The sequence below is a fragment of the Elgaria multicarinata genome, chromosome 16 (genome assembly GCF_023053635.1).
Source record: "Elgaria multicarinata webbii isolate HBS135686 ecotype San Diego chromosome 16, rElgMul1.1.pri, whole genome shotgun sequence".
NCBI lineage: Eukaryota > Metazoa > Chordata > Lepidosauria > Squamata > Anguidae > Elgaria > Elgaria multicarinata.
In genome coordinates this window covers 11,297,858-11,319,951 of record NC_086186.1, presented here as the reverse complement: position 1 = coordinate 11,319,951, position 22,094 = coordinate 11,297,858, and the positions used below count along the sequence as shown (strand labels likewise).

At 48.3% G+C, this 22,094-nt stretch overlaps 1 protein-coding gene across 5 annotated transcripts in view; it reads right to left on the bottom strand.

Annotated features, from left to right (window-relative positions):
- The window catches only part of CELF6 (CUGBP Elav-like family member 6), a 141,435-nt gene that overhangs the window by 24,446 nt on the left and 94,895 nt on the right, over window positions 1-22,094 (bottom strand). For 3 of the 5 annotated variants that reach the window (XM_063142244.1, XM_063142246.1, XM_063142247.1), the window contains 4 exons: window positions 10,956-11,004; window positions 4,304-4,432; window positions 3,324-3,403; window positions 325-468 (listed from right to left, as the gene is read on the bottom strand). In XM_063142244.1, the coding sequence (XP_062998314.1) occupies window positions 325-468; window positions 3,324-3,403; window positions 4,304-4,432; window positions 10,956-11,004 (402 nt within the window). The remainder of the gene's footprint in view (window positions 1-324; window positions 469-3,323; window positions 3,404-4,303; window positions 4,433-10,955; window positions 11,005-22,094) is intronic. The other 2 variants (XM_063142245.1, XM_063142248.1) reach the window with 1 other exon arrangement.

Below are 22,094 nucleotides of genomic sequence, written 5' to 3'. Positions count from 1 at the left end.
GTTGGCTTCCCACTGATTGTGTATTGTTTGTCCTTGAGGAGATAAGCTCTGGGGAGTATTCACTCCCAGCTGGTGAAGAGCCCGTGAGAGCTTTCTCCCCCACTGCTACAGGCTAGCCTGTTTCTGGCGCCAACTCCTCTACTTCAGAGTCTGATTCTGATTGATCACCTGAAACACCTTCTTCCAACCCAGGGGAAGCAAAGCTAGACCTGCCACCAGCCCCCTCTGGCATGTCCAGTTTGGATGCAACCACCATAAAGTGTGTGTGTGTGTGTGTGTGTGTGTGTGTAGTGGCTTGCCCTCTAGACTGGAAGCATCTCCTACCGCTTGCGTATATGCCCCATAGGCGCCAAACTGGATTGTCATTGGGTTGAAGATCCCCAGCTGTCCTGCCATCTGATGCATCCGTCTTAGGGTCCTCTCTTTGTCTGTGTCGGCAAATTTCACCACCAGGCTGGACGAGGCTCCCTAGTAGGGGAAGACAGAGGCAGAGGCAGAAACAGAGAGAGTGGGGCAGTGTGTACCCATTGGTTCTGCAGTGTGTACCCATTGGTTCTGCAGTGTGTACCCATTGGTTCTGCAGTGTGTACCCATTGGTTCTGCAGTGTGTACCCATTGGTTCTGCGTGCGGTGCTGGCATCAGCTGACACATGATGCAGATGCACCCCCCCCTGAGAACAATCAGTACCAACGATAGCAACCTCATCAACTGGGGGCACAACTAGGAATGGGGGTGAAATGCGTGCGGTTCACATCTTAATGCAAACGGACCTAATTTCGCTTGTTTTGAATGAACGCACGGACCTAAACTCAATTATCCTTTGAAATTCGCACCACTCTGAACGGGTGCAAAAACCCGGTGTTATCAGGGGAAAGCGGGCACACAAAAATGTAGACAGCCGTGAAAATGATGTTCAAAAGTGCATTATATTAGGAAAGGTGCTTGCAAAAACATGTGCATTAGGCCCAAATTCTCCCTCATATACTTTCTTCACATCATGCACAATGATGTATACCTCTGTCATGTCCCCCCATTACTCACATCCCCCCCTAAATTTAACAATCCCAGCTGCTGGAAACGTCCCATATAGGGGACCAGAACTGTACCCAGTATTCCATACATGTGCAAGATGATGGGGCCAGTAGAAAACAACTCCATCCCAGTGTCCTGTGCACTAGAGCCGAACATAAGAACATAAGAATGTAAGAAGGGCCCTGCTGGATCAGACCAAGGGTCCATCTAGTCCAGCACTCTGTTCACACAGTGGCCAACCAGCCATCGGCCAGGGATGAACAAGCAGGACATGGTGCAACAGCACCCTCCCACCCATGCTCCCCATGTTGCCTCAGCGCCCTGTCCATCTTCTTATTCTTAAAATCAGCTGCTAGGCAAGCATTACATGGTTACAGGTGCTCATTGTATTATTTTCACTTTCAAAACACATTATCTTTTTCTGTAACGAAATGGTGTCCATTCCGAAGTAGACGTGTTTAGCATCAGGGCAGCAGAAGCAAACTCTGATTGTTGGAGGTAGCGTGTAGGTAGCACCTAGCCATCAGTAGCTACGGATAGCCTTCTCCTCCAGGAATTTGTCTACCCCCTTTTAAAGCCATCCAAATTGGCGGCCACCACCATATTTTGTGGTAGAGAATTCCATAGTCCAATTATGCGCTGTGTACAGTTCTGGTTACCATTCCTTTAAAAAGATGTTGTAGTACTGACACTGGTTAGGTTGACTTTGCTCCTCTATTTATCCCATCTCTTTTATTTCAACAGAGTGAGATGACTGTGATTAGCACAGACAAGAGTTGTGTCCCCACCTGATCGCTTGATTCAGCCGTCCCCAAACCGGTACCCTGCAGATGTGCTCGACTACAACTCCCATTATCCCCAGGCAGACAAATTGCTGACTCTAGTTCAGCAAATCTGGGGGTCCGCCAGGTCAGGGGAGGCTGCAGTTCCAGCCAGCTTCACCACATCAGAGTTCTTCCTGGTTCCCCGGCCTCCCTGCCAGGAGCAATCTCTGATCAATGCTGGCCTCTTTTATCAACACGGCGGTTCCCCGGGGTTCTTCCTCCCTTTCTCTCCATTTAGGACTGTGACCTTCATTGTTAATTAAATGGCAGCTTTCTCAAGCCCCGTGATTGAATTACCTCCTAACACCTGCCTGGAGAGGACAGCTGCTGATCAGGAATAAATGACGGACCCGGTGTTATTTTTTGCAACAAGTGATTCGATCCCCAAGATTCTGATCCAATCAAAGAGAGGATAAATTAGCTGGTGATTGGATTAAGGGGGGAAAACTGCACACTGCCTTGTGGAGGTGAGAAGCCTGCTCTGCGGGGTGGCCCATTTTGATGTGGCTGTTAGCATCTCCTGAGATTGCTTTTGTAGGCAGTTGGAAAGCAAGCAAGCAAGCTGCTGTTTCATAAGACAGGGCTAATATTCTGGAAGCTGCCATTAAAAAGCTGTTTCTATCATGGATGGGCCACAAGTGGCCTCCTGGCATTGCCGAATTTGCCGCCGAAACATGCTGCCGAAACGCCACCGATTCCTTGGTTCATTAACCCACCCTGACCTTTGAAGATTCATCCATGAGGTCCTGCTGTAAACACCACGTGAAGGCCAGGTTGCTTGCCTCAAGGCTGCAGGGCCTTTCCTGTTGTAGCCCCCAAACTCTGGATTTCCCTCGCCAAGGAGGCCCATAAGGCTTTCCTCATTTTCATCCTCCACTACCCCAGAGGGCAGCAAGTTAGTTTTGGAGGTGGAAAGCTGGCTGGCTGTGTGGCACACACAACTCCGTCCTCCAAAAGAAGGGAGTGGCTGGAGGGCTCAGGGAGAACAGCTGAGAGCCTGTTGCCCCTGGTCCCCTGCATCTGCCAGTTGCCTTTCTGTCTAATGGTTGAGCCGGCCCTGCCTTAACCTGATCTCAAGGTCCGGGCAGGTATATAGTTGTCGCCAGGGTTGAAGCAAGAGCAGCCTTCCCCAACTTGATGTGCTCCAGATAGGTTGAGGTGCAACTCCAGCTGGGCCAATGGGTTGGGGGTGATAGACATTGTAGTCCAAAACATCTGGAGCATATCAAGTCTGGGAAAGCTGTTCTAGAAGCAGCTTGGGGCAGGCCCGACCCTACCATTAGACATTACCTCCATCGCCCGTGTGCCTTATGGAAAAGAGAGATGCAGGGAGCTTCTTCCCACAAGAGAAGTGGTTGAAACATGGGAACAAAAGCACAAATCCCTTTTGCATAGATCTCCATCCAAACAGATGGAGCTCCTATAGCCGTGCTTGATGTTGATTGTGGCTTTTGCCCAGCACTTACCGGCATGGTCTGGCTGCCGTGGAGGCTGCTGATGGCCGCTTGGGCCTCTGCGTGGCTCCCGTATTTGACAAAGGCACATCCTACAGAGAGAGAAGGGACCAATCTTCAACTCTGAGGCATATAGGAAAATAACCAAGAGCGCAATGGTGGCTGGTTGCTCCGATGTCAGCGGGGCTGTGAATCCATTCTGGGTTTCACTCCGAACCAGCCAGAACTCTAAAGGAGCTATGCAAGGTGCTGACCCTATTTTGGGGATAAGGATTAACATCTTGCATACCTCCTTTGGAGTTCTTGCTGGTTCCGATAAAAACCCAGAACGGATTTACAGCCCCACCAAAATTGGAGCTCCCAGCCTCCACTGCAGGAACAGCTGATAGATCTCCATCTTTGCACAAACATGTGCTCACATGGGTCTTCTTCCCGATTCCCAGTTTGATTTGCGCGAATTTTCTCCGCAGACTGAATCAGGCCTGCTTTAGCCTATGGAGGAAAGTGGCGCAAATTTGGACATTTGCGCAAATTTGGAGAAAGGCGCGCAAATCTCCCATTCGGCCGCTGCTCAACTGGCGCAAGCTCCCCACCCGCGCAGAGCAAGCAGCGATCACAAACGGGAATCCGGCGCGAGAAGAGGGGCAAGGAGATATCCGGAGCATCCAGCAATCTCAAACGTTGCTCCTTCGCCCATCCCAATTTGAAATCAGGTTTGGCAAACCGGCTCTCGGTTTGGGTCTTTGCTCTAACGTAACAGGAATTGCAGAAGCAGTTGTGGAGCATGGGATTGGGGATTTGGGGGGGAGAGGAATGCAGATGGTGTGCGTCGCAATGGAAACGATCCACACGGCCGTCTGAAGGGGGCCGAAAACGACTTAACCGCGCCACCGTTGATCCCAGCCCAGCCCAATTCGTGGTCTTCCCTTTGAGAAAGGAGGTGGCATCTCATTTCGCTCCTGTCCAGCCGTCCTCCTCCACTTGCTCCTCACCTTTACTGGCGCCATCGGGGCCTCTGAGGATGGTGCATTCTTCGATCTGGCCGAAGGGTTCAAAGAGTCGCCGGACGTCGTCTTCGCTCTGCTGTTTCCCCAGCATGCCCACAAAGAGCTTCCTGTCTTCTAAAAACAAACCACCACTCGTGAGCAAGAGTAATGCAAAAACCAAGCAGCAAGCAGAAGATCAGGGAAGTAAGGGCAGGGCTTGGCCTTGCTTATTCCAGTCTGGGATGACTTATGACAACTATATACTAGGGATGTGCTCCGCTTCTAATCGGACCCGCGAATTAGAAGCGGAGCGGGGGGCTTCGCCTGCCCTTAAGGCGGAGGCGAAGAGGATTGGGGGGCCGGCGGAGCATGGAGAAGAGGATCGAGGTGAAGGCGGATCCTTCGCCACGATCCAGAGCTCCGCCGGAAAGGTAAGTGGGGTTTACCGGGCCCTGCCGCTGTCGCCCATGCGGCGACAGTGGCAGGGCCCGGTAAACCCCCCCTCCTCTCCCTTACCTGCCTCCATCCGCTGTCCGTCGGCTTCTTCAATTGAGCCCGTGGTTCAACCAGGAAGTCTGGGCCGCACTTGCGGCCCAGACTTCCTGGTTGAACCGCAGGCTCATTTGAAGAAGCCGACAGACCACGGACGGAGGCAGTAAGGCCCCCCTCCCCCTTGGTCTCTTACCGGGCTCTGCCGCCATTGCCGCACGGGCGGCGATGGCAGCAGGGCCCGGTACCCCCCCGCCCTCCTCTCCCGGCCTTACCTGGCGCTACTCCCCTCCACTGCGGAGCTCCGATTCGGAGCCGGAGCTCCGCAGCGAAGAGGAGCGGAGTATGGGTGGAGCGGCGCGGAGCGGAGAGGGCCGATCCAAAATCCACAGGGCAGAGCGGGGGGTCCGTGCACACCCCTACTATATACCTGCCCAGACCCTAAATTCCTCCTCAGAGGCTCTCCTCTGGGTGTCTCCATGGGGGGAAGCGAGTGGCTACTAAGCTTTGGAAAATATTGCAATCTTGCCTGCAAGTTGCTGGAAGGGGGCAGTGTTGCAATTAGTTCACAGGAATTTAGGCCACAGCTAGCCTTGGGATGTCTATGGTTTACAGTGTGGTTTCCTGTGATTTCCCCCCCCATTTTGCTCCTCCCTTTCCTCCCCCCTCTCTCTTTGACCTCCTCAATTGCTGGGAGCACTAGGGTTTGCTTTCTTGCTGCTGCCAGAGTTGTAGAACCCAAAATGGACTGGACAAACTGTACATTGTAGCTGCAGTTTATATTCAAAATTGTATTGTGAGTAAAACCACTTGATGTTTCTTTCGCTGAAGAAGGGTGCAGTCTTGTGTCCGCTCTGGTCTTGTGTCCACTTGGGACTAGAGATGTGAAGGCCCGGAAAAAAACCGGAAAAATTCGGGGGGAAAGTTTCCCCCTGTTTTTTCACCAAAGCCTCTCTTTTTTTGGTTTTTTTCCCCGAAAAATTGAAAAAAAAATGAAGAAAAAACGGATTACGGGATGTTTTATTTTAGCATGATGAATAAAATGTTTAAGACAAGGTGTTCAGATATTTACTTCTCCAAATGATTTCTAAAAACTGTACAGTATCAGATTATTACAATGCCTGTGCACCAAGGACAAGCAAGTCCTAGGTTGCAAACTGAGACTACAAATCTCAAATGCAAGAGGAAGATGCATTTCTGCCTCTAGGGGGCAGCACTTCCATGGTAGCAGATACTGAAACTAATACTGATAGCTATAGGTCAGAAAACGAGTCTGATTAAATTTCATGCATATTCATTGAATCTTGGTTCCCCCCCCCCCCCATTTTTCTCAGTTCTTTTTATGGGAATGGGGGCTTTATGTCTTGACACTGGAGGACTAGCAGAGACATAAATAATTTTCTTTGTTACTAATGTTGGTGGTTTCTTCAGCTGTTGTTTTTTAAAATTGTTTTTTGCCTGATCCTCATAAACTGGCAGAACCAAAGAGGTTCCTAACAGTTCAGGAGCTTGTAGCTCCATTTGTTACCAAAAAAAAAGTAAAAAAAGTAAATTAAATTAGTAATAATTGTTTGAATACACTACTTTTAATATACCAAATGTAATAATTTTATGCCAAAACAACTTGGACATAATTACATTTTATGTTCCTAAAGTAACAAAGTGACTTTCAATCTGTAAAAAGTGCTAATATTGCATTATTTTAATTTTTTCAAAACTTTCTGTTTTTTTAAAAAAAAGCCGGAGAAAAATGGTTTCCCCCCCCATGGCTTCAAAATTTCCGGAAATTTTACATCTCTACTTGGGACTGGTAAATGCTCATACTGTTCTGCCTTTTTGGTTTTTCTCTGCTAACTGCCTTTCCAACCTTGGATAGCTCCTTTAGAATTCTGACTGGTTCCGCCTGAAACCCGAAGTAGATTCACTGCCCAATCGACATCAGATCCACCAGCCTCCACTATCTGCATGGCAACATTTTGTAGCGACAAAAGAAGACCGTGACAATGAGGGAATAACACTATTTCAGCTCCTAGATTTGCTCTGACACCAAGACAGAGTAGGTTTGGAGGTCATGGGAAATAAAAGAAGACACAGATATGAGAGAGTGAGAGAGAGGAAGAGATTGAGGCAGAGGCTGTTAAGTAAAGTAACAAGCAGCTACGTGGTTATGATTGAGTGTCCGAACAAGCCGCCATTGCTAGCCCTGCCCAAGGGACATAAATAACTTAAACATCATCGGAGTGATGGTAAATAACGAGTGTTTCATGATTATTGCCAGCATCTGTCTTCTGCAGCCCTCGCACCACCGCTGGGCTCTAATGGCGTTTGACAATGGAAATAAGGTGGTCTCTCACAGCAACACAGCCTGGGAAATAAATAAATAACGGCACGGCACAGCGGATGCTTTGTCAGTCGAGACATTCTGGAAATTGTTAAGGGACCAGAGCTCATATATTGTCTCGTTAAACATAAACCATCTCTATTAAAAACAAAATAAACAACAACAACAACACCTGGCCTTGTATAGAGTGGAAGGCTTCAGCCTAGCTTAAATTTCCTTGACAGCTCCTTCCTATAGTACTTCCTGGGAGAGGTTTGGTGCTCGTGCCTCACGTGTGGCTGGTGGTCTGAGCCAAAGCCTTGCTGGTCTGGACAAAGGAATTCTGGATGTCTGTCAAGGTGGCCATGCAGTCCTCTATTTGAATATAAATTAGCACAAGCAAATATCCCCCTTTTGTCCATTTTTAAGCCATGTGTAAGTAGCCATCCTAATGTCTGTTAATGTGAAGTCAGGGCAATTGGGAAACTTTAAGGATAGCTCCTAACATTTCACAGACAAAAATAGGGGAACACTTGTAATACCCCTGTTTGCTCCATTTCAGGCCTCGAGTTCTGTTGATGCTCTGTGCTATAGCCTGGGTTCCAGCGGTTTGCTGTGGGTCAGATCCTTTAGCAGAGGTCAGGTTTCTCAGGGAAGCAATATGGGCAGAGATCAGCATCAGAGAAAGTTCTAAAAGGGGCTGGAGGCCTGGCAGGTTTGTCTATATGTTGCTCCAACAAGAAGCAAATCAAGGCTGAGCCTTAAGTAAGAGTCTGGTTGCTTTTAGTCTTGCTAGCTCTGCCTCTCCGTACTGACTGAGGCTTTGTCTCTTTAAAAGGCCATGTGTTCTATTTTGCAGAGGACAAAGCACCTTGGATAGCTCCTTTAGAGTTCTGACTGGTTCTGACTGAAATCCAGAGTAGATTCACTACTCCACTGCCATTGGAACCTCCAGCCTCCACTGCCCAAAGGTGCTTTTCCTTTATAGCACCAGTGCTATCAAACCAGTGCAACTTTGTCAATTGGATTGGGAAACCCTTGACCCAAAGTGGACTACAGCACTAATTTCATTCCTGAGAGTTAGAGGCAAGTCTCTGTCTATCTGTTTTTATCCTCCGAGAATGTAGGGATTGGGACAAGGCCTCATAAGGGTACCATGATAGCATTGGGCTTTGAATCTAGATTTTCCCTCATCTAAATCAAATATTTGTTCCCATGAGACTTGTGGGACTGCAGTGGAAAGACCTGCCCTTTCCATTGCTTCGCATGAGACACAGCATTGCGCCAATCAAAGGTCTCCCTGCCACAGATCTTGTAAAAGACACAGGAGCCTGCTGATGGTCAGGAGCTGGCAACACATGCATGAGCATATGGGTTTGGGAGGTGCTCAGGGGGGCTGGGAGAATGCCACGCTTCTTGCGAAGGGAGTTCTCCTCCTCCTCCTCAGAGACCAGCCAAGGCAGCTTGCTTGTTCTTGCCTGTCTATTGATTTTTAATCCCTCACCAATTACATTCTGTAAGTGGGTAATTTATTTCCCAGTTCCCTTTGGGACACACAGAGCTTTTGCTGGCACCAGCTGAGTCGTGTTTAATAACTACATCTCTCTCTCTGAGTACAGCGTTATTTACCCTGCTCAAGCAACTGAACCCTGGGAGTAAAACATCACTGGGTTTAAAATACCTGTCCACGTGTGCATTTGGCTGTAGACTGGTGCCACAGGGGGGAAGGCGTAGAGTTTTGTTTTTAAACTGGGACAAAAGAGATTTGCCAGAACCTACTCACGTGTGGCTTTGGCGAGAGCCATGGGAGGCTCTGAAATGCAGCATTGGGATGGCATTCTGCAAAGAGTATGAGTTTACTGTCTGTGGCTGCAGATGGGAGGACTGGAACGGGTGGGTGGAAATTGCAGGGGTGCAGATTTCGGCTAAACATTACGAGAAAGCAGAGGAGGCTGGTGGCTCCCATGTCAGCGAGGCGTTGAATCCGCTCCGGGTTTCAGTCACAACTCTAAAGAGGCTCTCCAAGGTCCACTTTGGATAGCTCCTTTTGCGTTCCGGTTGGTTCCGAGGGAAACCTGAGGTGGAACCACCATCCCACTGACATCAAAGCCACCAGCCTCAACTGGGAGAAACTGGTAAGGGCTTTTGATGGCGGAACATGCCGTCTTTGGAAGTAGTGGACTCTCTTTCACTGGAGGTATTTAAGCAGAGTCTGGATAAGTTGTGTTATTATTATTATTATTATTATTATTATTATTATTATTATTATTATTTCTTTTTCTCGCTTGCGGCAGTTTTTTTAAATGGACATGATGGGCTTTGCCAGGCCATGCTGTCTCTTACTGATTCAGGAATTTCCTGACAATTGAGCATGTTTTAAGTATGACAACTTCCTGGATGTTGCTGTGGATGTATTTTGGTGGACCCAGTTTCTGAAGGTTTTCTGTATAGTTTTTTTGATTTGATTCCAGTGACTGATGTGACTAATGGAATAACTGGGGCCTTTTCCCATAGTTCTTTAACTTCCATGGCCAGTTAAAGAACTATGGCAACAGGAAAAGTATGATGATGATGATGATGATGATGATGATGATGATGATGATGATGATACTGACTACTAGAAAGGCATGAGCTGTTTTTGGGGTGAGCTATTCCTGAAATAAGAATGGCCTGTTAATCCCCCCTAGAGGGCGCTAGAGAGCCACTGGCTGCAATTCCTGCAACTTGCTTCTTAAGGATTTAGAAAGAAGCATGGTTAGATAAACCTGGATGTTCCAGTCAACGAGCCATGGCTATGCTAGAATGGAATTCAGGGCGGGCCCAGCCTGTCTGGTTATTATTCTCTTGGGGGTCTCAGTCTTTAACCTTTTCATTGTGAGAGGCCAACAGAAAACAACAGGAAGATTTAGAAAATTAAAGTTGGGTTAACTGTTTAAATTTTCTTTTCATCGAAAGATTGAGTCATGGTGCATTGGGGCTAGCTAATGAGGCAGGAAATTCACTCAGAACAGTCCCAAACACAAATACAGAGAGCTTTGGCTATTGGTCAGTATAGGCATGTAATAAACACACACACACACACACACACACACACACACACACACACACACGTATGATGTAAAGTAATCTGAGATGGCCTGGTCTTGAATGGGCCATTAAGACCCATATGTCATCCCAAAGACCTGTTCCTGGTGGAGATACAACTCCTAGAGCTGGTTTGTTGATATGGATCAACCCAGCTGCCTGGATTTTTGAACTCTCCTTGGCTGGGTGGGGTGTATGGTGATTGCTGGCTATTTGCTACTGGGCCAGGTTTAAGGTTTTTTGGTGGTGTACAAAGCCCTAAGCATCTTGGGATCATGATACCTGAGAGAGCACCTCCTCGCTTACCAACCTGCCTGGTCCCTGAGGTCAACACGGGGCATGCTCCTGGTGGTTTCGCATGGACCTATGGCCAGGAGAAGAGCCTTCAGTGTGGTGGCCCCCTTTCTTTGAAACTCCCTGCTCCTGGAGGACAGACAGACACCAGCACTGCATGGCTTCCGGCACCTCCCTGAACACAGCTCTATTCCAGGAAACATTCCTTGACACGGTTTTTACTGGCATTCTGCTTTAAAATGCACAATTTTACTATTCTACTATTTTATTCCATATCTTCACCACTCTGGAATCTATTTTAGAGATGGAGTGGTACATAAATATGGTAAACAAACAAATAAATGAATAAAACGTGTTCCAAAGAGTGGTGCAGCAGTAGACGTAGCAGTGGAACGATGTGGGCGCGAACTACACCCACAGGGGCCACTAATCGAGCACGGAGCAACGGATGTTAAATGAAGAGCCACCTACCTCCTCGGCCCTCGCTGTCTGCTGGCTTGACTTGGATTGGGCGATTCATCTGTCAAACAAAACACAGGCGCTCTTGGTTAGAGCCTAGGCACCCAAGCGTTCTTCAAAGCAGCTCAGCAAAAGCTTGGTGAGAAACCCAGCAGTTCAGTGGAAAGCAATTGCAGGGTGTGTGGAGACGTGGGCGCTAGCAAAGCCGGGATCAGGCTCCACTAGGGTGACCATATGAAAAGGAGGGCAGGGCTCCTGTATCTTTAACAGTTGCATTGAAAAGGGAATTTCAGCAGGTGTCACTTGTATATATGGAAAACCTGGTGAAATTCCCTCTTCATCACAACAGTTAAAGCTGCAGGAGCTATACTAGAGTGCCCAGATTTAAAAGAGGGCAGGGCACCTGCAGCTTTAACTGTTGTGATGAAGAGGGAATTTCACCAGGTGACACCTGATGAAAATTCCTTTTCAGTACAACTGTTAAAGATACAGGAGCCCTGTCCTCCTTTTTATATGGTCACCCTAGCTCCACTCATAATCATCATCATCATCATCTCATTTCGTTTCATTTCTATCCCACCTTTTTTCCTCCAAGGAACCCAAGGCGGCATGCATAATCCTCCTCCTCTCCATCTCATCCTCACCACAACAACCCTGTGAGGTAGGTTGGGCTGAGTCTGTGGCTGGCCCAAAGTCACCCAGTGGGTTTCCATGGCCGAGTGGGGACTAGAACCCGGATCTCCCGACTCCCAGTCCGACACTCTAGCCACTATGCCACACTGGCAGGCACCATGGCACCCTTGGAGGCAGGCAAAGTCCCCTTTGCATTATTTATTTTTATTAACTTTTATTTAAAAATATTTCTCGGTTGCCTTTCAAGGCAGGATCTCCCCCAAGGCGGCAAACAAGAAGAAACACAAAATACAACCAATGTGGCCATAAAGGCAGCAAAACCACAATAAAAACAGCAAACATTCTAAAATAAAATAATATTGCGCAGGTCTTGGTCAGACCTCCCCAGTAAAGGCAACATGACTGTTCAGGAATCAGTGAATAGTTGCAGTTAAACAGGAGATAATTTAAATATAACCAGTTGCATCATGGGATCAGGACCCCTCCCCCCCTCCCCAACTAATCACTTGCTTAATCACATTCATTTCTAAATACAATATTGTACATAATATAAAATCTGTTTTCATACAAACATATAAACAGACAGCACACATACATACACAATAACCCTGATTAAAACCTCATCAAATGCTACAAAATGCCTGAGAGCACAGGGAGGTCTTAACCTGGTGCCAAAAAGATAACAATGTTGGCGACAGGCGAGCCTCACTGGGGAGATCATTCTGTAACTGCGGGCCCACCACGAAGAAGGCCCTCTCCCTTGTTGATACCTTCTGAACCTCCATTGGAGGAGGCATCTGGAGGAGGGCCTTAGAGAATGAGCATTGTAGGCAGGTAGGTTCATGTTGTGAGAGGCACTCTGCCCGGTTCATGCACCACATATCCCTAGGATGTATGATCTTCTTTTCCTATCTGTTGGAAGTAGGAATGCTGTGAGCGCCCAACTGGGTCTTGGAGTCTGGAGGACCCCCTGCCTCCGCCGCCTCCCAGCCCCAGTTGGGCAGTCTCTGCATGCGTGCGGATCCCTGCCTGAGCTCTCAGCAGCCACCCGCCCCATACACCAAAACTGTGCATTTATTTATCGTATTTATTTTATTTATTGCATTTCCCCATAGCCGAAGCTCTCTGGGCGGTTGACATAAGATAAAAGCACTTAAAAAAAATTTAAACCACAAAAACATGCAAAATGCACATGCATTTAAAACCACTAGAACATTTTTACAAATGATGAGCCAAAAAAACAGACCCACGGTCATTACCTATTGCTAAATGCCTGGGAGAAGAGAAAAGCCTTGACCTGGCGCCGAAAAGATGACAATGTCGGCACCAGGGGGGCCTTGTCAGGGAGATTGTTCCACAGTTGGGGGGGGCCTCCACAGAGAAGTCCCTCTCTCTTGTTGCCCCCCTCCGAGCTTCCCTCGGAGTAGGCACCCGGAGGAGGACCTTAGATGTTGAACGTAGTGTTCGGGTGGGTTCATGTCGGGAAAGGCGTTCCATCCGGTATTGTGGTCCCAAGCCATTCCCCCACCATTGATGCAATGGGGGGGGGGATTGCACAATTTCAGGAGCCAACATAAATTGTGCATTCCCCCCTTCTGCAAGGCCAATGACTGCCTCAAAGCCCCAAATGCTCCAGCACTGCAAAATAGAGGAATGTCTATCAAACAGGACACATGGCCCGCCCAAGCAATGTTTTGCGACAGGTTCCCCTTTGTCCTTCTGAAGCCGCTACCTAATTGCGACAAGCCCCAAAGATAAATGCAGCAGTGACATCTTGGAACATCGAGCAAGGAACGCCACTTGAGCAGTGCTCCGGCCCCCAGGGCAGCACAGCCCCAAACGACGTTGCTCTCCAAGACTCCTCCATCACGCCACTTCCCAAACGGCTCCTTGGCGGGCGGCGCGCATCTCCTCGGCCGCCTCCCCGAGCCACCTGACCACTCTCCTCCTGCCAATCAATCTTGCTAATTGATTTGCGTGTTAGTAGAAGTTGTTGATGGCGTTTGATGGCTATTAAAGTCAATTAAAGCCTCTTCGCCTCATCGGGGTGACAGATGAAAGGATACGGATGCATCCAATCATTCCTCTCCTGCATGTCAGCACACGTATCCCACTGGATGCAACCACAGACACGTGCATGAACGTGCGCGCGCACACACACACACCACTTGCGGATAGAGGGAGAGGTGAGGGTATAACGACACAGACACCAGAGCTTGGGTATAACTAGGGCCTCTTTATTTAAACTCGGTAACCCACCCCTCCCTGGATCTGCATGTGAGAGTGTGGGAATCCAAGCATCCTGTCTTCAGGCAACTAGCCTGCATAAAGGGCGTGCAGCTCGGCCAAGCCAGGAGTCAGATGAAAATTCGGCTCCTTGCTTAAGCTTTGTGCTTGGGGTGGGTGGGTAAAACCCCCTCGTGTTGCTACCGCCGGAAGCCGCATAACCCCAAGTAAGTGAGACAGTGAGGTCCCCAAAGGCAAGCCGTATCCTGGGTCGAGAGCCCCCCAGCCCCCCCCCCCCAGGGCCAGGCCTCAGAACCTGCCAATCACTGTAAAGGTGCCCAACGGGTGCTCACCAACCTCATCTGATATCCCAAGATTCTTGCACACCCCCTGCCTGCCAACAAATCAACCTATTTACCCACCTTCGACTAATCTTAAATTCCAGGATGGAGTAGGCAAAAAACCCTGTGCACAGCACCCAATATGTGGCAGGAAAAAGTACCACTCAGCACCCCCTCCAAAGGGGGCGACTAGCTAATCCCATACTAGATAAGGGTGGGAGGGTGGGGCCCAGAAAGCGAAAGAGGCCGGGTAAGTGTGCGGGGCTCGCCTTTATAGGCCACGCCTTTATGTCGTACACGTGCAAAGACACGTGTAGCGTCCTTTCCTCCTTTCCCGTGCCCTCAACAACCTCCCCACCCCACCCCAGCCGGTCGGCAGGGCGGGAAAAGGCCATGCATACACACTTGCTGAGCTCTCTGCTGGAAACACTGGGCGCTGTTTTGGAGGAGTTGGGGGGTGCCTGGAAATCACTGGTCACCCGGTCCCACAGCCTTGAGAATACAGGAGAAAGTAGGGTACCAGTTTAGCATCCTCAAGAGACTGGAGATTCAGTCCTGTGTGCTACCTACGGAATTCTCCAATGGATTTCCATGGTATGTGTGTGTGTGTGGACGTCTGTGCGGAGCCCACTTAAGGATCCATTCTGAGAGTGTGGAGATATATTTGGGTAAAGTTGCCAACTCCAGCATCTGGAAACTAGGAAATGCTGGCGGCAGAAGGATGTGCTTTTCTCAAGCAGCGGGGAGTTGGCTTCTTTAGCGTATGCGCACACCACCCTCTGGCCCAAACGGCTCCCGGGGCTCTTCTAAATTCAATACAGGCAATCATGAAATCCACACAGTAAAAACCATGCAATAAAGACGACACAGTGAAGGAAATCAATCTTGATAAAAGCAGCAAGGAAGCAGCAGCAAGAATCGGCTAACGAATTGCAAGACTTTGCCTGGTGCTGAGAAGTAAGTGGAGCAGGCACCCTGCGAGCCTCGCCAGGGAGGGTGTTTCAAAAGCAGGGGCCACCACTGAAAAGGCTGTAGTCACCGCCTGCCTGGCCTCAGAGGGTGGATGGGTGGTTATCCTTGGGGAAGAGTCTCCAGTCCACCAACAGTCTCAGCACACAGGCACATGGATATGGACCAGGGGTGCCTTAACAGTTCCAAATCCAAAACCATTTAGAGCTTTCAAGGTAAGCAGCACCAATCTTTCAGGTTCCTGATGCATTTTGAGAATGTTTCTTAAGAACATAAGAAGGGCCCTGCTGGATCAGACTAAGGGTCCATCTAGTCCAGGATTCCGTTCACACATGGGCCAACCAGCTGTCAACTCAGAACCCACAAGCAGGACATGAGTGCAAAAGCACTCTCCTGCCCATGTTCCCCAGCAACTGGCATACATAGGCTTACTGCCTCTGCTACTAGAAGGAAGCACGTAGCTATCAGGACATAAGAAGAACAACTTCTTTCTCAAGGGCAATGCTTACTACATACATTCACAGCTTCCAAAGAATGCTTTGAACTTCTTGTTTTTAACACAGGCCAACCTTCATCAGGGCCTACTCTAGTTGAACCCCTCCTCCCTAGAGATAACTGATTATAGCTCAGTCAACATACCACAAGATCATAGAATATTAAAGTTGGAACTATACTCAGAGGTCATCTAGTCCACCCCTGCTCAATCCAGGACCTACAATCCAGGATGCAACTACAGCAGTTCTGACTGGTAGCTACTGCCCAGACTCTGCAGAAATACCTCCAATGAAGGAGAGCCCACCACCTCCCAAGACAATTTCTTCCATTGTCAATCCTCTCTAACTGTTACAAACTTTCTCCTAATGTTAAGCTGAAATCTGCTTCTTTGAAATTTCCACCCACTGGTCCTATTCCGGCCCTTGGGAGCAACAACTCAGCCCCATCTTCTGCATGATGGCCCTTGACTTCTCTTGCAAAATCACAAAACATTTTGACATCAGAAAGATCTTTTATTTATTAACCCACCTTTCCTCCAAGGAGCTGAGAGCAGCAGGTTTGCTTTATGACATAATTGGATGCCCACCCACATTTTTTTTTAAAAAAACACACAAACCAAAACACCTTGCCTGTAGAAAACTAGTATCTCAAGGATTGACATGCTAACTTTCTGCAGGTAGGGAGCCACCTATCTTCTAAGCTTGGCTCCGAGTGGTTTTATTTTTTTGTTTTTTTAATGGGGATGGGGAATCATGATCATGCTTTACTGTTTCTTTCCCCTGCCCCAAACCTGCTGATATCTCCCTCTTGATGCCATTTTGGTTATGTAACGAGTCAATTGACACTCAGAGAACTGAGTTTGCTATTAGTATATAGGATATAACTATTTTTATATTTTGTATCTGTAATATTGCATCGATTTCCCCTCCTTTTACATCCACCGTAGTTAAGAAAAATGTCTAAATAAGTAAATAAAGCATTGTCTGCAAACACCCATCCGGCTTGTTGCAACATTTATCATAACATAATCCTATGCATGTTTACCTGGAAGTAAGCCCTACATTGTTCATTGGGGTTACTCCACAGGAACTGTGTTAAGGACTGCAGCGTCAGCGTAGTTCTTTTGACAGGCATTTCAGCAGGAAAGTGGTGGTAAATTAACATCTGTATTCCTGCTCTCTTCACAACTTTTGTTTTACGGTGTTTTGTTCTATTGGTTAATTTCTTTTCTCTTTTTTTAACTGTTTTTTTTAAACAACAACAACAACAACAACAACAACCCATGAATATTGTTAGCCATCCTGAAGGCTTCTGGATTGAAAGGTAGGGTACAGACGTTTAATGAAATAAATATTCATTTGGAACTATTTAGGGTTGGATGTAAATAACACATAGGTCCCTGCCTAAGGCCAGATCTACACCAAGGAGGATATAGTGCCATGAAAGCAATATATAAGAGGCAGGAGCCACACCAAGCAGGATATAGCACAATGAATGTGGTAATGTGACTCCTACCTCTTATATACTGCTTTCATACCGCTTTCATAGTGCTATATCCTGCTTGGTGTAGATCTGGCCTAAATTGCTGCTTTGGGAAAGGAGTGAGAACTGCAACAAAATGTTGCAGCATGGGGTGCTCCTGCTCCATATTTCAGCCAGTCATCTCTTCCAAGATTCTCAGTTGCACCCCACTGCCCAACAGACACCTGGCATTCTATGGCAACTGAGCATGCTCAGACTTCATTGGGCTGTTTTTATTCCACCATCCCCAGATTTCTGCAAGCCTTGCATTTCCCCGGAGGAGTGTGCCGATACCCCCCTCCTGTTTCTCAGTGGCCCCACTTTGCCTGCAATCCTGTCGTCACTCACCAACTGAGTTTGCTATTAACGGGAACAACTGTTCTGGAAGGAGCGAGCTAATGAATGAAGCCCCAGTTGGCATCCGGCCGGGAAGAATTGAATCGCCTCCTCCTGACGCAGGCTGCTTAATGCTCCTCTACCTAGTGTCCCCCCGCCCCACAGTGAGATGGGCAACCCAACCGACAGACCAGTGGCCGCAAAGTTTGCTGTGAACTCCTTGTCCGCCGGAGACCAATGACAAATATTTCCTTTCAATTACCCCCGGTTCATAAAGCTAATGCTTGTTCCAAGCGGCGGGCCGTATCTATCATTCCGCGGGCTGCCTCCTCACTACATTAGTTTTATGGGCCTGCGCCTATGATGGGCACGTCGCAGCCTGCCAGCGATAAGACTAACAAATTAGTCAAACTGACACCGAGGGGAATTTTTACGAGGCCGGGCTCCAGCCTGTCTCTTGCCAGTTCTGCTCTTTAGCTGGGGAGCGTGCTGAATGCTACATGGCAGCCCACACATGCTGGGCAGCCCAGGTCCACCCTGCTCTTTCACTTAACATCAGCAGCCCTTTTGTGTGTGTGCATTAGGGGTGTGCTCTGCTCCGTTTCGGATCCCTGAATCCGAAGCGGAGCGGGCCGATCCGGACCGCCTAAACCCGGTTCCATAGTGGATCGGGGGAGGTCCGGATTGACCGGAAGCAGTTTGGAATGGTCCGAACCGATTTGAACCGTTCCAAAGCTTCGGAGCCAGGTAAGTGGGGAGGGGGGCTTACCTGGCTCCCCCACCTGCCGCCGTGGTCTGTGCGGCGATGGCAGCGGAGTCAGGTAAGTGAGGAAGGGAGGGACAAAATGGCATGTGAATATCGGATCTCGCTCTAGATCTGGTTCCAGAGCAGGTGTGTGGGGGGGGGGGAGGGTCCGGATCGCACTCTGAAGCGGTTCGGGGGGGTGCACCGCCCTAGTGTGCATGTGTGTATGTGAGAGAGGATGTGTGTGTGTGCTGGGGAGTTATATGTCAAGACCTGTTTCCATGGGCAAAAGAACCACTTTTACACACCCAAGTAGCAAAATGGCTGAGCAATCCCTGGGAAACTGAGGGGAAAGCAATGCACTCACAAAATCCATTATTTACGGGCCAGGACATGCAAAATACCGGTCCGGAAACACCGATGTAAGAATCTAGGGCATAAAAACAAGAACTACCAAAGCGATCTTCAGGAAACGCCCACGTGCACTTTCTCTCTTGCTTTTTCGATGGTCTATTAAGGGGTGGGGGGACTATTGGGGGGGGGGATTGCAACACTGAAAACAGATTGCAAGTTTTTCTCACCATGACATTATCGACCAATTCCCCCCCAACCCATCCTGCAGAATGTTATCAGGACTGAAAAGGCACAGCCACGTTGTGTACCGACCGTCACACAAATGCAAAAAACAATGATTTATTCATTTAAGGTAGTTATGAACTGATTGCATGAAAGGAATTAGTCAGCGATGTGCAAAAGCACGTCTTTGTACAGAGGGCCAGATTACCTGTTGGAAAAGGAGTGTTTTCAGTAGGCGCTGAAAACCCAGGAGGCTTGGCGCCTGCCTAATGCAATTTCCTTCTCAATTTCTGTTTCTTCCTTTAAAACAAAACAAAAGCCAAACACACACACACAAAATGCATGCCTACGACTACATGACAGTACACAATCCAGGCTTCAGGGGGCGCTGTTCCTCCTCATTGACCTGCCCTACTGTTTTATAACGGTACTGGAGTGCATTGACAACTGTTGGGGCCTATGACACATTCCATACATCGTTTTCAAACCGCTTTGAAAGTATTAAAACCTGCTTGGTGTAGGTCTGGCCCAGGTTAATGGCCATCAGAAAACTGAGCAAAGAGAGATTCTCTTTACCGCCCTTCAATGCTTTCTCCTGTTAGCCAACAGAACCAAGAGAACCGGGCTACTCTTCTGGTTGAAGCTGGAGGAAAGCCAAGCTGGCGGTGTGCACGAAAAACAACACCACTATCTGAAATCTCCCACATGGTGCAAGCGGAGCACCATGTAGAGATGCAGCTAATGGTTAATCAGTAATAATTATTTCTCCCTGTGTTTGTTTCTCCAGCTCTTGCGTTCCCAGAGGATATTTTCCCAAATCCTGTTGACAGAGATTACATTGGCAGCAAGAGATAGTCCCCGGGGAGATGAGGCAGGCTGGCAGCCCTTTAACAACGCAAGACAGCGCAGGGAACCACAGGGAGGATTCAAGTCCACAAATAGAAAAGAGCAGGATGCATCCTCCTCCATGTGGCCCTTATATGGCAAAAGGCCACTAGTCCAGGTAGCCCCCAGGTTGTTGACATGGATTAGCAGAGCTGAATCATAGAATAGCAGAGTTGGAAGGGGCCTACAAGGCCATCGAGTCCAACCCCCTGCTCAATGCAGGAATCCACCCTAAAGCATCCCTGACAGATGCTTGTCCAGCTGCCTCTTGAAGGCCTCTAGTGTGGGAGAGGCCACAACCTCCCTAGGTAACTAATTCCATTGTCGTACTGCTCTAACAGTCAGGAAGTTTTTCCTGATGTCCAACTGAATCTTCGTTCAGTTGTTCTAAATCAGAGGGGAGGAACGGATGTCCCCACATAGGAATGGCTGGACTCCCAACTCCAATCAGCTCCAGGCAGCATGGCCAATGGTTAGAGATGATTGGAATTAGGATGCATCAACACCTGGAGGGTTACAGGGTCCCCAGGCCTGGTCTACATTAACCATTTTTCTCGTGGCTTATGGCATATGGAGCATGGGTTGTTCATGGGTTGTTTGTTGACCCTGGGCTGCAGATTTTAGACTTTATGGCCTAAGCTAGACCTAAAGATTATCCCGGGCAAATGGAGGGGTCATCCCTGCCTGCTCCCGGGATCCCCTGTGCATCATTTGGATGCACAGGGATGATCCTGGGACGATCCTGGGATATAGGCCTGGTCTAGCCATGGCCTATGTGCCCTGTTTATTAACAGAGATGGGGTTGTTAGCTCAGGGACAGAGCACAGGCTTTGCATGCAGAAGGCCCTGAGCTTCAGCCTTGTCATCTTCTGGTAGGGCTGGGAAAACTCCCGCCTGAAACCCTGGAGAGACAGAATGAGTCAGTGACTCAATGATACTGAGTTAGATGGGCCAGTGGCTGGTTTCAGTATAAATCATCTGCCTATGTATCTATGATTATGTACAGCAACCTGTTGGACTCTCTGCAAAGAAGCTTCCAGTGTTGTTACTGTTTGTTTGTTTCGTTTTCAACCAGACGTGGGCAGGCCTTCAGACTAGAGGGATTTAGTTTATTTTGTGTTAAAACCTCAAGGCATAAAATAGCAGCTGGGGGTGGAAACAGATGCAAAAAGGTGGTTCAGGGAGCAAAGCCAGTTACTTATTGCAGCCCACGAACCATACAATTGACAAGTAAAAATCGACATCTGAGTTATTACGAATCAGGGTTTTTAACACAAAAGTCTAAAAATGGGTAGCAGAGTTGCACAAAAGCCTGGTCAAAGGCAAACAATTAATACCCATATTTTACAGTTGACAATGAGGCTGAAAAATAAACATGTAGAACAACCTAATGCCCTCCATATGTTTTAAATGACAATTCCCAGGCCCCTTAAAATAAAAGGCCTTAGTCAGTGTAGAGATAGGGCTAACCAGTCTAAAGGAAGTTCGACCCCCTAACTTAAGGCTCAGTTAAGATCTGCCACTTGTTGGAGCAACATATAGACAAGGTTGTCTGGCTTCCAGCCTCAGCATCATCCAGAGCTCTCCATGGTGCCGATCTTTCCCTTCCCTGCCATCCTGAGAAAGCCCAGTAAAGACCCAATCCATAGTGGAGCCCAGTAACCCAAGCCTCACCAGAGCTCAACAATGAGCAGCCCTCACTACAACAGAGAAACACATGGCCAATGGCCAGGAATGCTACAAGTTGCTATCCAAAATATCTGGAGAGCACCGGATTGAGCAATACTGCCCTAGAGCCAACCATTCATTCATTTATCACATTTCTATACCATCCAATAGCCGAAGCTCTCTGGGTGGTTATCTGCTGAATAGAGAGAGCTCTCTTTCAAAAGGGAGTTTGAAGCCCCGTCCACAGTAGATCCCCTGGCAGTCGGACAGCTTTTCCCACTTAGCAGATCCAATGTTCCTGCATGTTCCAGAAGGATAACTGTGGTGGATTGTGGCAGCAAAAAGAGCAGAGAATCTTGAAGATCCATAGATCCATTGTGGCAGAAACATTTCATGAACTAGAGCCCACATTGGTGCAATTCCAATGTCTGCTTAAAACATAGCAGGGAACATTGGGGAAGCCCAACTTCTCTTTAATGAGAAACAGGCTTCCCTGAGCCCAAACCTGGGTGGTGATGGGGGAAAGGCACTAATCAGAGATTCCAACCAAGGTGAGTATGCCTGCTTTTCTTGGGGATGTATCTTGGGAAATTATCTGATGACATGAACACACCCTCTCTCCTTGTCCTATGTCAGGCAGCACACAGGTCTGGGGTTTTCATCCTCAGGCAGTATGACTCTAGTGATGCAAGAAGTAGGAGGAGATTTGGCCCTTTACCCATCGGGGTAAATTGAGGCTAACAAAGGACATTAGTC